Source organism: Carettochelys insculpta, chromosome 10 (assembly GCF_033958435.1).
Source record: "Carettochelys insculpta isolate YL-2023 chromosome 10, ASM3395843v1, whole genome shotgun sequence".
NCBI lineage: Eukaryota > Metazoa > Chordata > Testudines > Carettochelyidae > Carettochelys > Carettochelys insculpta.
Window position 1 is genome coordinate 221242 of NC_134146.1, and position 13330 is coordinate 234571.

The 13330-nt window shown below is 44.6% G+C and overlaps 1 protein-coding gene across 1 annotated transcript in view; it reads right to left on the reverse strand.

The window, feature by feature from the left end:
* Positions 1 to 295: 295 nt before the first annotated feature.
* Positions 296 to 13330, reverse strand: part of KIF1A (kinesin family member 1A) — a 120936-nt gene continuing 107901 nt past the window's right edge. The window contains exons 44-48 of the mRNA XM_075004683.1: positions 11230 to 11354; positions 10723 to 10869; positions 10029 to 10221; positions 9345 to 9463; positions 296 to 5868 (exon numbers count right to left, since the gene is read on the reverse strand). Of these exons, the coding sequence (XP_074860784.1) occupies positions 5826 to 5868; positions 9345 to 9463; positions 10029 to 10221; positions 10723 to 10869; positions 11230 to 11354 (627 nt within the window). The 3' untranslated portion in view covers positions 296 to 5825. The remainder of the gene's footprint in view (positions 5869 to 9344; positions 9464 to 10028; positions 10222 to 10722; positions 10870 to 11229; positions 11355 to 13330) is intronic.

Sequence of the window (13330 nt, forward strand, 5' to 3'; positions counted from 1 at the left end):
CCCTACAAACATGTGGGACTTGCTGTGGTTAAAAAATCCTAAGACAGATGATCTAGCTTTTTTAAAATCTCTCATGAAGGCACTTTCGTATACTAGCAGTGCCACGTTTTTCCATTTTCCTGCTCTTAAGTTTTTCCTGAGATTTAATCTAGTAGAGCATTCTTTATTGGGTTGAGAATTCGTTACACTAATTTATCCCTAGCAATATGCTGAGTTAAAATCTTATTTCATTTTATTAAACTTCACCTAGCTTATTTCTTTAAGAAAAAAAATGACTAAGGAGCCGTTGTCTGGTACTTGCATAAATGCCACATTTATTTTTAACTGAACAATTCTTTAAGTATACACAAACAATTTAAGACCCTAGGCTCCAACACTTACAGTTTGACATGAAGAAAACTAGATTCATAACTTAAGTAGTCTTGTTATTATACAGTAGTACAGTGTGTGCTCACAGCAATCACATATATACAAAGCAAGAAAAATGATCTCATGGGGATGGCATCACAGGAATAACTCATGGACAAACTAGATGATTGAAGCACAAGCAAAAACAAAATACCCCAACCAAAATAAAATTAACCACAACCGCCTTCATTTTACAGTAAGAGCTTAATAACAAATTGAATCTCATGAAGTCAACAGTTCATTCATACAACTCTGATTATCAGACAAACAGAAAGAGCTTATTAGAAAGGGGTTAAGCTTATGGGCTGCTGCTATTTATGATATGCATCTTTCCTTCATGGTTGGCAACAGCTGCAAATGCTCACATGAACTTCTGAGTCTGAGGTGCTGCCTACAACTTAAAACAGCTGATTCTTGCTTGTTTAGAAATCATTTTGGGAAATGTTTCTCTGTGCTTACATGACCAGCAGTTCTCTGAAGGTCTTTGAAGAGCTGGCATTTCGTCTTTGGAATGAGCATCTTATTGTTGGCTGACAATTCTTTAGGGTGGGTGCTCACAGGAAATACTCCATATTGACAAATGACTGCTCCTTGCACAATTACAAAAGACTAGGCAAAGATACTGATTTCAAAGATGTCTCTCTGTAACAAACTTGTTCCATGGAATCACCCCTTATCCTAACTTCCTGTTATATCATGATTAACTTTGGTGATATCATTTTGTCTCAGACCTCTGTTACACCAATGAAACAACTGCTCTTCTACATCTGAGCTTTATCACACTGAATTCAGTTGGTTTTCAAATTCATATACATATGTTGAAACATACTGGATGATAAGGACTCAGTCGTTTCCCTTGCCATTCTTATTCTCAGAACAAAGATTCTATGCCTTGGCTTTGACTGCAGCTAAATATTTACCCCATCTTTAATGTTTAAATCTTGAAAACCCTTTTCATCCTGAAATCCACTGGAAAGAATGATGAATAGAATTTATTCTCACCCATGCTAAGGACTAGGATGCGTATCATGTACTTGAATTTTTGAGAATGCATGTCTCTGGGTGGAACTCCCAACAGCGGTGATGCTAAATGAGGAAAAGTATGGGTTGTCAAATATAGTAGGAGTAAGAATTAGGACTCTGGCCATTCCCTCAGATGGCATTAAGAAAACTCTTTTGGGCAATCCACATGAACATCAGAGGGCTGCTAATTGGATGTTTTATAAGGAGCCACTATAAGTCCCATAAACAGTCATTACTTTTTAACTCTAGATCTTTGCATTTGTGGCCTGATCCAAGCCCACCGGTATCAGTGGGAAGATTTCCAGACTTGTAATCAGACCTTAGTCTCTAACTCAGAAAAGTCTTGTGCTCTGCAGGTGTGCTGGCCTCAGGCACACAGCACTGACTGAGTGAAACCAGATGTCTTTTCCTTAAACAACCTATCAAGATCATGCTCTTCAGGATTGCTGACCTAAGGCATGACCTCATAGCTGTATCACATCCAAGCTACCCTTCCTCTTGAACCCGGCAGGCATTCCCAGAGGGCTCAACACTGGCGTTTTCATCTCCTTCATCGTTTTTCTCCTACTGATGCCTGTGAATTGGTGTCCAAGACAAATACAGGCAAGTATGTAAGGAAACTTGATGATACACTGTTATAGACTAGCTTAGTCTGCTCTAACCTGGGGAAATTTCTGAACAGACTGAATGGGAGGGGAAAATAACCAGAAGACCAAGAATATCTTCATTTACCCTTAAAATCCAGAGTTCATTTGGGATGAGAATGGAAACAATGAATGAGAAAGAATGAGACTTTTACCAAAAAAAGGGTTTAAAATTTCATATGCTTTTTAAGATTGGCTCCAGAAGGCTTTGGTTTACACTAGCTCTGGCTCTATCCCAGCTGTACAGGACATTTCTTAGAAACTGCATCTAAACAACAAGTCCTTGACTATAAATTGTTAAAATAAGAATTCAAGTTCAGCGATCTTTACCAAGGGCCTAATCCAAAATCCATTGAAGCTGATAGACTTTCCATTGGCCATTGTCTGGACCCCAGTGAAGGATCATTTGCTGCCAGAGCAGAGATTTCCAAAATGTGTTTTCACCAGCTGACAATCAGCTCTTTGAGATGTGGTTTATCTGTGAATAATTCTTTCTATGAAAGCTCCTTATACTGTTGAGCAGAACTGGGAGATGATAAATTAAGGCTTAAAAATCCCTAGAACTTAATTTATTAATATGGCTATATGCACAAGATCTTCATTCAGCAATCAGCAAAAAACTGAAGCATGTGCTTAACTTTGGATATATGCTTAATTCCATTCAGTGTAATTTAAGCACATGCTTAGGTGCTTTGCTGCACAGGAATCGACGTAAGCATGTGCTTAAATGCTTTTCTGAACTGGGGACATAGTTTAGAGTCTTGCAGATTTTCATGGAGGACAAAGCATCTCTATGTATATAACAACACAATGTATTTGTATGTGTAAAGCACTTATCAGATATTAGGCAATTAATTAAATTATTAAAATCAGTCCTGGATTTAAAAAAATTAAGTCCATAAGGAATGGCAGTAAACACAAGAGATCTTCACCTGGGTCAGCAAGTTGTTGTCTAATAACCCATCAGCCCCTGAACGCAGGAACACTACAAAGGAAGAAAGCCCACTGAATAGGACAAGCAGTGACACTGTTCCCTGGGGGAACCCGCATTGCCATTCAGGTCTGTGAGAATGGGAGTGAAACCCCAGAGCTAGTCAAAAGCACATTGGGATCAGGGAAGAAACAAAAAGCCGCTTGTTGAGAGCTGAGTTAAATGGTGGCTAAGTACAAATATCCCATCTCTGCACACACTGGAGGCAAAGGCTTGGGTATGAAATCATTCAGGTTGCAGCGTGGTGATGGGCAATATGCTGTGAGCTTTTGTGTGTGGGATATTTCTACCAGCCCACTGAGGTTGCATGAAGACTTTGTTGGGACACACTATTTTTCTGCTTGCCCTATGCTCTAGTCTCCCCAAAACAAGAAAGAGAGGAGAAATACAGAACATAAACCATCTCCACTTGGAACCTCAACAAACACAGCAGACAGGATAGATACGTGCTGAAGAGAACTAAGGCAGAGCCATAACGTGCAAATTAAGGTCAGCCATGAAGTGTGACGATGAAGCATGGACTGGTGAGAGTCCTGGGATATGAATGGAGGGACTTCCCCACATTTCTGCCAGATGTTGTGTACACAACCAACTAGAAATACTAATTTAACAAACTGGGTAATTAAAAAAAGACCTTTGCTGCTTAAATCACTCTGAAAATCTTACAGCAAGATTAGCACCAGCTCATCAGGTCCTTCCTATGGGGAAAAGTGTTTTAATGATGCCATATCTCTGCTTTGGTATGCTTCCCCTATCAATTTAGCTAGTCTGTGTACACAGTCTAAGCCCGATAGAGAGCTTGGATGAGGGAAAGGAGGAGAGTGTTAATGCTTTAAATGGGGGAGGGGAATAATAAAATGTTATCACATGTAAGAGTAAAAATAAGTCTGAATTTCTCTCATCCTTGCCTATCCCCACGTGGTATTTTTGCTACCCTCTCAGTTGCTGCAAACAGAATCTTCCCCTATGAACGAGGAGAAGTAAAAGCCTTTCCAGAAAAGGTCACAGATTCAGCCATCTGGTTCAAAATAGCTATTCTGAATTTAAGGTCTACTGTAAGCCTACAATCTAATTATATGGAGATACAGCTGTCTCCTAGAGCTGTAAGGGACCTTGAGAGATCATTGAGTCCAGTCTCCTGCACTCACAGCAGGACTTATCACCAGCCCTAGCAGTTTCTTTTCTTTATTTTTAAATATATTTGCCCCAGATCCCTAAATGGCCCCCTCAAGGATTGAGCTCACAACCCTGAGTTTAGCAGGCCAATGCTCACACCACTGAGCTAGCCCACCAGTAAGAACCTTCTATTAACTCTGACCATTCACACAGATGTTTACCTATACTGAAAACTCCTCAAGATTCACCAATGAATCAGCATTAGGCTGTAGTAGTCATCTGGTAGCTCAAACTATCACTAGCTAAATGAAACTCAGATCTGCAATCATGCACAAGACAGATCTGCCATCTCTCTCTCTGAATTATTCTCACTGGTAATCCCTCCTGGCCTCTCCCCAGTTCCCAGCTCAGTGGATTTGCTCAGAGAAGATTCTTGAGTCCCATATTCAATGGGAATCCCTGAGACACATATTAGTCCTCCTGGAGGTTTTCCGGCCAGGCATTGGTACAGTATAGCTCAGACCGGTAGCACAGTACAGTAGAATTGGCCTGCATATTTACTAGATGGTGACTGAAGCTACTGAGAGGCAGGTTGCACAATATTCATTTGGAGCATTCAAAAAGCACCCCACACCAAAAGTGGCCTGGCAGAATCATCTGCCTTTCCAGAACTTCACCCCATTTGAAAACAAACAGAATAGAGGTAAGAATCCCAAATCAAATCTGGGTAGAACCAACCTGAACTTCTCATCATTTCATTCCACCTGTCTAGTCGCCAAACCCTACATTGCTGGGTTTCAAGACCCTGGGGGAATGGAAGGGATGGAATGGGGACTGGAGGGGAAAGTGTTTGCAGGTCGAGTCAGGGCTAAGGAAACTGAGTGGTGAATGTGGTGTAGGAGATGAGAGTTTCAAAGGCTATGTGCATACATGACTGTACACAAGTGGGCATTGGTCTTCCTGAATCCATCTAGACCACCTAGTGCTGGGGTTTGAGAAAGACAACAAAGATGGCATCACAAAACAACCTGATAACCCCCTCCTCGCTGACCTACCTTCCACAGCTCTGCCTTCCCTGGCAGGAGTCTGTGTGTGTGTGTGCAGACATGAGAAACAAAACGGGTTAAACTCAACATATAGGTTGCAGAGAAGTAAAAAGAAATAAATACTTTATAAATACAATCTCAAACTACTGTCACTTATGCTACCTTTTTGAAAATGTCAATAAGAAATATCAGTACTTAAACCTATCACTTTCTTTTCACACGGAAGCAATTCCTCATGAGCTGAAACCTCTGACCTTTCAAACACACACTTACATTGAAGACTTGCATTAAAATAAGCAGCACAGCACCTGCTTTTGAGAGTTACAAGTCATGTGACACCAAGGTCACCCAATCAGGAGATGGGCATAAGATTAAGTGTACACAAGAAATCATAGCCAGGCTGTATCAGCCTTTTGTAATTACAAATGAAATGCATGTTCACAGTGAAGGTGTAAATCAAGATGGATCCATTTGTGGAGCAGGCAGCTGGGGCGGTGGATGGCATGAAAGATTTGATGTTAAGGTAAGGACTCCAGTAATAAGAGCCAGCAATCTTGATCATGCTGGCAGACACATGAGGTGGAGAATGGTTTTAGGTTAGATTCTCATCTGGGCTGTTCTTCTTCTGGACAGTTTTGATCTGTTTTGGAAACCAGAGACAAAAGGAGTGAAAAAGGAATGCAGGGAGAAAGAAAGCGAAGCAGGCACTCTCTTTGTCAGAGACTCAGGCTACATCTACATTATGAGATAAATCCAAATTTATTAATATCAATTTTGTAATGCTGGATTTTATAAATTCAAATCTGACTATCCTCACCTTCACACATGCTCCTCACAAAGAGACTTACTGCTACCAAACTCAATCGGGAAACATCAACTGTTGCAGCAGTGCATTGTGGGAACCTATCCCCCAGTTCCCTCACCCCCATAGCATTCTGGGTGTTTTTGCTGGTATCTGACAACATCTTCTCACATCGCATTGCCCTGATTCACCTCCCATGGTAGGCAAACATCCATTTTTCCAGGCAGAAGGAAAAGGAGGGGATCAACAAAGATCATCAAATTAACATGAATTTCTTCCTTCCATAACTGAATTGCATTTTAAAACTATAGCTGTAAGTGAATTATCAAGGATTTTATAAAAATCTTCTCAACTGGCCTTCCACTGGCTATCTCCGCTCCCTTGATTGCATCTGATCCCTGAAAATACTACAGAGACAATGAAAAGCATGAAAGAGTAAAGATTTGGAAAAAAGAAAGTTGCTTAGGGGAGGATTTTTGGGTCCCTACTCCATTCTGTGCCCAGTCTGTACTCTGAACTGGCCCTCCACCCACTCTTCACTGCGTGAAGGGGTCCAAAGTTAGAAGAAAGAGCATAGAAAAGGTTAGGAAATAAAATTTTGTCCTCCCTCTTCGCTACACAGAAATTGCCAACATGGGGGATGGGGCTCGCCAAGTTTCATTGCCATTATGGGGCAGTTTGCTGTTTGGGACGTTGAATGGCCAGTTGACATGGTCCCCAAAAATTTGTTTTGGCTTCAGGGTGCAGGGTCTTTGGCTCGAGAACCACTTGAACTGTTCCCCCCCGGGCCGCTGCCAGCTCCCGCAACTTGTAGCCACCAGGGGAGACTTCCCCTGGCAACAAAAAGGCCCTGAAAATATCTTTTTCGGGGTGGGGTGCAGTTGAAGTAGTCCCCTGGGACATCTGCAAGGCCCCACAATTCGTAGCCACTGGGGAAGACTTCCCCCCAGCAGCAGCAACACCCCAAAAATCTTAGCTGCCAGGGGAGACTTTCCCCCAGGGGCAGAAAGGCCCCAGTAATAGTTTTGGTGGCAGACCAGTTGAAGCACTTCTCCTGGACAGCTCCAAGCCCCTGAAAACCTTTCTTTGGAGGCCTAACCATGCACAAGCAGGCATGTCCTTTCATTGGGTCAGGAGCTGGCCACGTGATGTGGTTGAGTGCAGGAAAGACTCCCAACTGCATGGTGCCTGTGGGGGAGGGAGGGTGGGGTGCGCACAAATGTAAATCGCTGAGAAGTTTCTCAGCCTCTTATGCAAACGTGACCCCCACAACAGCCTTTCTGCCACGTGCTGTGGCAGGGCACCGGCTGGTGTCAGGCAGTGCAGAAAAAAGTAACAAGTGTAGAGACAGAACCACAAACTCCCTGCAGGGGCTATTTGTAATGAGTAGATGCACTCACAGCACTAACAGTAAAGAAAGAAAGATGTTTCTAACCCTCTCACACAAACATGAGCACACAGCCACAGGCTTCCTGGTCCTGATTTGAAATTCACAGTCTTCCTGTTACCTAATGTCTGTGCACTGGAGAGCAGTAGCCAGAGCATTGTGGGTTAATATGGGACACCTCTGGAAGCTAATAAATTCGATTTTAAGACTTGATGCTTCCACACCAGCCTTTATTTGAACTTTTAAATTTGAATATGACACTACACCCAGTAGGTTCAGACAATATTATAGTGATATTAGCGCTCCCTAAATTGAGCTAACGGCATTTACAGTGAAGGCAGTCACATGGCAATATCGAGCTAACTGCCTTGAATTCGAATTTATCTTGTAGTGTAGACATAGCCTCTGACAATGAGGTAAAAAGAGGTGCAAGGCAAGACAAACTGTGCTGAATTATCATTAGAAGACACCCAACCCTTCCTCAGTCCATGTAGAGTAGGTAGGTAGGTATGTTGCTTTACACAATGGCTACAGAGCATTTCTATTCATTCATTCATTCATTTATTTGTAACTCTACTACTATAATGACCATTTTATTATGATTAAGGATCAGATCCTCAACTGACATAAAACAGGGTTCAAAAAAGAACTAGATGCCTTCACAGAGGATAAGTCCATCAATGGCTGTTAGCCAGGATGAGCAAGGATGGAAAACCATGCTCGGAAGTGTTCCCTGTCTCGTTTGCCAGAAACTTGAAATGAGCAACAGGGCATGGATCACATGATGCCACAGGTGAACCTGTGCAGGGAGGAGGTGCAGGGAGAGTCACCCAGAGGGACAGTGAGAGGGTAGCAGGGCACACCATTTAGCAGTTACATTTTTTGCTGGTGGCACAAGGGGGCAGGGCACCTCCTGGGTGCTACCATGAGTCACCAATGCTTGATTATTACCTGTTCTGTTCATTCCCTCTGAAGCTCTTGGTATTGGCCACTGTTGAATGACAGGATACTGAGCTAGATGTACTGCTAGTTTGACCCCCCCATCACCATTCTTACGTTCTTATAAATTGAAGCCACTCCACTGACTTCAATATACTGATGCCTAGTTACACCACCTGAGGATCTGTCCCTGAATTTCTGCGTTTATTTGTGGAGGGAGGGAGAGTCAGTGTCCTTGTAACATTAAGATAGCATAGTTGAAATCACAGATAAAACAAATCCATAAATGCTGCCAAGAACAAAGTGGCGACCAGAGAAATGCTCTTACAACCTACCGCCTTGGTGTACCCAGTCCAGCTGAATTAATAAATTATCATCCTCAGGGTTCAGAACTGTAGAGAAACCCAGCTGTTCTAAGATTTGGAGCAAAATCTCAGATTGTCAGTGGAGATAGAGTAGAACACCACCATGTTTCCTGCCCACAATTTTATCCCATTATGATGCAGCATTTGCATCTATATAGAGTCTGTGAAGCAGACAGGGCTACATAAAAGCACTATTGCTTCTAAAACGCAAATGCTGTCAAGAGCAAGGAAAAAGGCTTTAACATCTGATTTGAAGTACAAATGGAAGGTATCAAGAGTAACATCATCTCTTTGGTAGAAAACCATTAAGTCAAAATGCCTGGACACAAGGCTCTGAGCTGATGTGGATGGAGGAAAAGGTCTCTTGGAATTGCCCTAGTTTTACAGGATACCTACAACCCTTTGCACTAATATTGCAATTAAGAGACCTTGCTCTGTGAAGCTTTACCTTCAAAAAAACACATGGAAGATGCTTGATAATTGGGTAGGAGGAGGCATCACAGAGCAATTTTGGGGAGCAAGAAACCATGCTGGAGAGTCAAGCCAATGTTCAGCTTATAGGGTTACTAAATAGAACAGCACTCTTGTCTTGTAACTGAATGATTTAAAATATCGTCAGATACCTTATGGATCCAGCCAACAGAGGGTTAAATGCGTACAGCCAGTCATGCATGTCCTTGTCACTGCTTGCCTGCAGCAGGATTCCACGATGCTCTGTATATACTGCAAACGTGTTGGGGGTCTGAAACAGACCAATGCCATGAATGAGTCCACAGGTCTACTGGAGATGACACTGAGCAACATAGAACAGGACCCAGACAATGCCGGGGCAGAGCAGGTGCTATCAGTGAGCTAACATACTTGAATGTGAAATTCCTCTGCTTTTTCGAACAGCCACAGATCAGAGCTCTGCTGTGGCTTCTCTGCAGAGAGAGGTGTGGATTCTGACAGCAGGAGAACATTTCTCATTTTTAAATGTGCAGTTTCATCCTTTGGCACCCCATGCCAACAAAGGAACTAGGAGTGAACTGCAGAGCATTGCAGGATCTCCCTAAAGCTGGCTCTGCAATGCATTAGGATATCACTCTGGTCCTAGTCTCTTCTCCCTTCACCATGTTCTGGTGCCACTCTCAGTTTCTCACTCACAGGGTCTTCCATTAACCTTGGCCCATAGCCGTCGCTCCAGCCCCTCCCCTCTACCATAATTTCAGAGATGTGCTGCCATTCTGCTTCCCCCCCTTGCACTTGCAGCACATCTGTGGCCGTGCTTCCCCTGTTTTGCCCATGTCGTGACTCCCAGCAATTACCTTCAGCATGGCCTGCTGGTCCTCGCTGTACTCCACCTGTGCAGAGGAGAGGTTGAGGATGGCTCTCTCTACAGAGTCCTTGTCCGTGTTGTAGATGTAGACATAGGGACGCCTCACCACCACATAGCGCTTCACCCAGCCATTAGTGTGAGGCTCAAGGAAGTGCAAGTAGCCTTTCTTCGAGACGATGGGGCTGCAGAAGGCAAGACAGGGCAGTCTCGTGCTTAGTGACTGCAGAAACCCACCCAGCAAAACGGTTAAAACCAGTATTCCCTGTAAGATGAGCACTTGGGCAGCTGCCAAGGAGAGAATCAGGTGCTACTCAGCTGATGAGCAAAGTGCCCATAGCCATGCACAGTGGTCACCATTTGTTTCTATTGGTGAACATCCATATATGACTTGGTGCACTGTACAAAATTTATTCCACCCACAGATGGAATAAATTGGAGGAAACACTGGTTAAAACTCTAAGAATTTCTCCCTATTCTGTCTGTTTTACAAATTGTCTCCTCACTTTGCAGCAGTTACTCAGAACACCTCCCGTTTGTAACTAGCTAGGATTCCAGCCATTTGAGGAGGGAGCTGCACGTGGCGGTGTGGAAACCTTCCCCACTCTACCCTGAAGAACGCCATCCACAAGAGCATTCAGAGCACACTCACACCTCCCTGCATCAAGTAACCCAAGTGCTCATACCTCACCCGGATCTCCTGGATATCAGGGACCAGTAAGCACTGGGTCTCTTTCTCATCCTCAGGCCCACGTGTAGGAGATTTCTTCTGTTCACCTTCCACTACTGATTCTGGCTCAGGGCTTTCTGCCCTGGAAGAGAGATGGGAGGTTCTGCAGGAGGAGAGGGATATTAAATTACAACGGTGCCTTCACAGAGATTTGGGCCTATGGCCGTCTCTGACTTTCTTCTGAAAACTGGCTAAATTTGTATGTATGAAAGAGAACAACTGATAGTAGTGGGCTCAACCCAGGCTTAGCTATATCCCTGTAGACATACCCCTACCTCCCGCCCCTGATCTGGCCTTCAAATCTTCTACGATGCTGACACTGTCTCATCTGCACAGAGACTGACTGTTATGCCAAATCTTGTGGTGGGTTGGTGTCTGGACTAGGGACCGAGATGACCCAGTATGAGTTTGGGCTTCAGTCTTCATTTTCAGCCCCTCAGTGGTCTGGCTGCAGCTCTCTTACCTGATCTCAGAGGCATTATACCGTCCTTCTACCAGTGATGGGCAGGTGGAAGAGGGAGTCAAGGTGGTGGCACCAAGAGCTGTCATGGAGGGGTCTCTGAGCAGGGTTACAGACATTTCTGATAGCTGCAGGGGGAAAAGAATAATTTCCTGGAATCACAATGTAATCTAAGATATAGGTAGGGGCCTACCAAATTCACAATTCATTATGGCCAATTTCACGGCCACAGGATTTGAAAATTGGTAAATTTCATGTTTTCAGTTGCTTAAACCTGAAATTTCACAGTATTGTAAGTGTGAGTGCTCACCCAAAAGGATATTACGGAGGCGAGGGCAAACCTTTTGTAGGGGGTTCATGGGATTGCCGCCCTCACTTCTGTGCTGCCTTCAAAGCTGGACTCTGCAGGTAACAAACACAGAGCTTCCTGCAGCCACAGGAGGTTCCAAGAGGTAGCTGTGGATCTGATCTCCCCTGTACTGCTGGGAGCGCCCAGCCAGGGGCTCCTCACTGCTAGTCCCAGCCAGCTTGGGAAGGACTATACTACTTCCTCCTATGCGTGGCTCACTTCTTACCCTGACTACTCTGCAGCTGTTAGGGGAGGAATCTATCAAAGTTGTCCTGTTCCAGATGCAATTACTGGCCTTTTTCAGTACGGCAAAGAAAAGTCATATGAGGCGTGACAGGACTGAAACATTTTACAGCAGCAAACAACACTCAAGGGCCGTGTCTACACTAGCCCCAAACTTCGAAATGGCCACGCAAATGGCCATTTCGAAGTTTACCAATGAAGCGCTGAAATGCATATTCAGCGCTTCATTAGCATGCGGGCAGCTGTGGCACTTCGAAATTGGTGCGCCTCGCCACCGCGCATCTCATCCCGATGGGGCTCCTTTTCGAAAGGACCCCGCCTACTTCGAAGTCCCCTTATTCCTATGAGCAGATGGGAATAAGGGGACTTCGAAGTAGGCGGGATCCTTTTGAAAAGGAGCCCCGTCAGGACGAGACGCACGGTGGCAAGGCGCACCAATTTCAAAGTGCTGAGGCTGCCCGCATGCTAATGAAGCACTGAATATGCATTTCAGCGCTTCATTAGTAAACTTCGAAATGGCCATTTGCGTGGCCATTTCAAAGTTTGGGGCTAGTGTAGACGTAGCCAAGGTGCTCCAAGCAGCACAGGGAAGATCTGATCCAACTTCAGGAACCTCAGGCTGCAGCCCAGTCACAAGCAGCATCCTGCAGCTGGGGGTGGAGAATGGGAACGGTAGGGGGTCAGTCTGGTCTCCCATTACCAGAGTAGTGTGTAGGGGAGGGACAAATCCTGTCTCTCCCTTGACAGTCAAAGCTAAGAGCCCCCTTTGCTTGGGTGCTCCCAGGAACAAGGAGATATCAGATTTCATGGGGAAGGGCTTATTTCAGTCTGACACATTTTTCACAGCTGTGAAACTGGCAGCGTGCTAGCTATAGGACATGGGTCTGGAGGCTAAAGACCAAAGTTTGGTCTGGTGAACTGAATACAGAGGAGTAGTTGCACCTTCTTACCCCCAGTATGAATTGGGCCCTATCCTGTGTTGCAGAGACAGTTCCTCTTCCGTATTTAAATGGTTATTGGTATTGTTTAAAAGCTGCAGTGAACAAAAAGGGCACAGCTTCTTGGCCAGTGTGATTCCTAGATGAGAAGGGAGCTAAGGCGATATGAGATAGTTGAGGATGCTAATTTTTACAGCCCTTGCGCACGTCTTGGTTAGAGCCAATATTCAATAGACTAAGGCCCTTGCTTTCTCCCCACTGGGAAAGTTGTGCTGTCCTCTCGCTGTGGTGCATTACCTTCCTTCTTCCCAAAGAGGAAATGTTCAGGGCCGGTCACCTGCTCCTCCCTCCCTCCCACCTTGCCCACATCACCCCTCCTTCCTCCTTTTCCTTCTCTGGGGTACTCCCAATGGAAAAGACATCAAGGCCTGGCAGAGTCAGACTTTCTGGGCCTTGTCCTCCTGTGCTGTGCTCTGGAGATGTAAGGGGGAGGCAAAGTTGTGAAGGTCTGTCACAGTGATGACTCTGACCTCCTTCTGGAGCTGGCCCTCTAGCAGAGATCCCAGAGCACCAG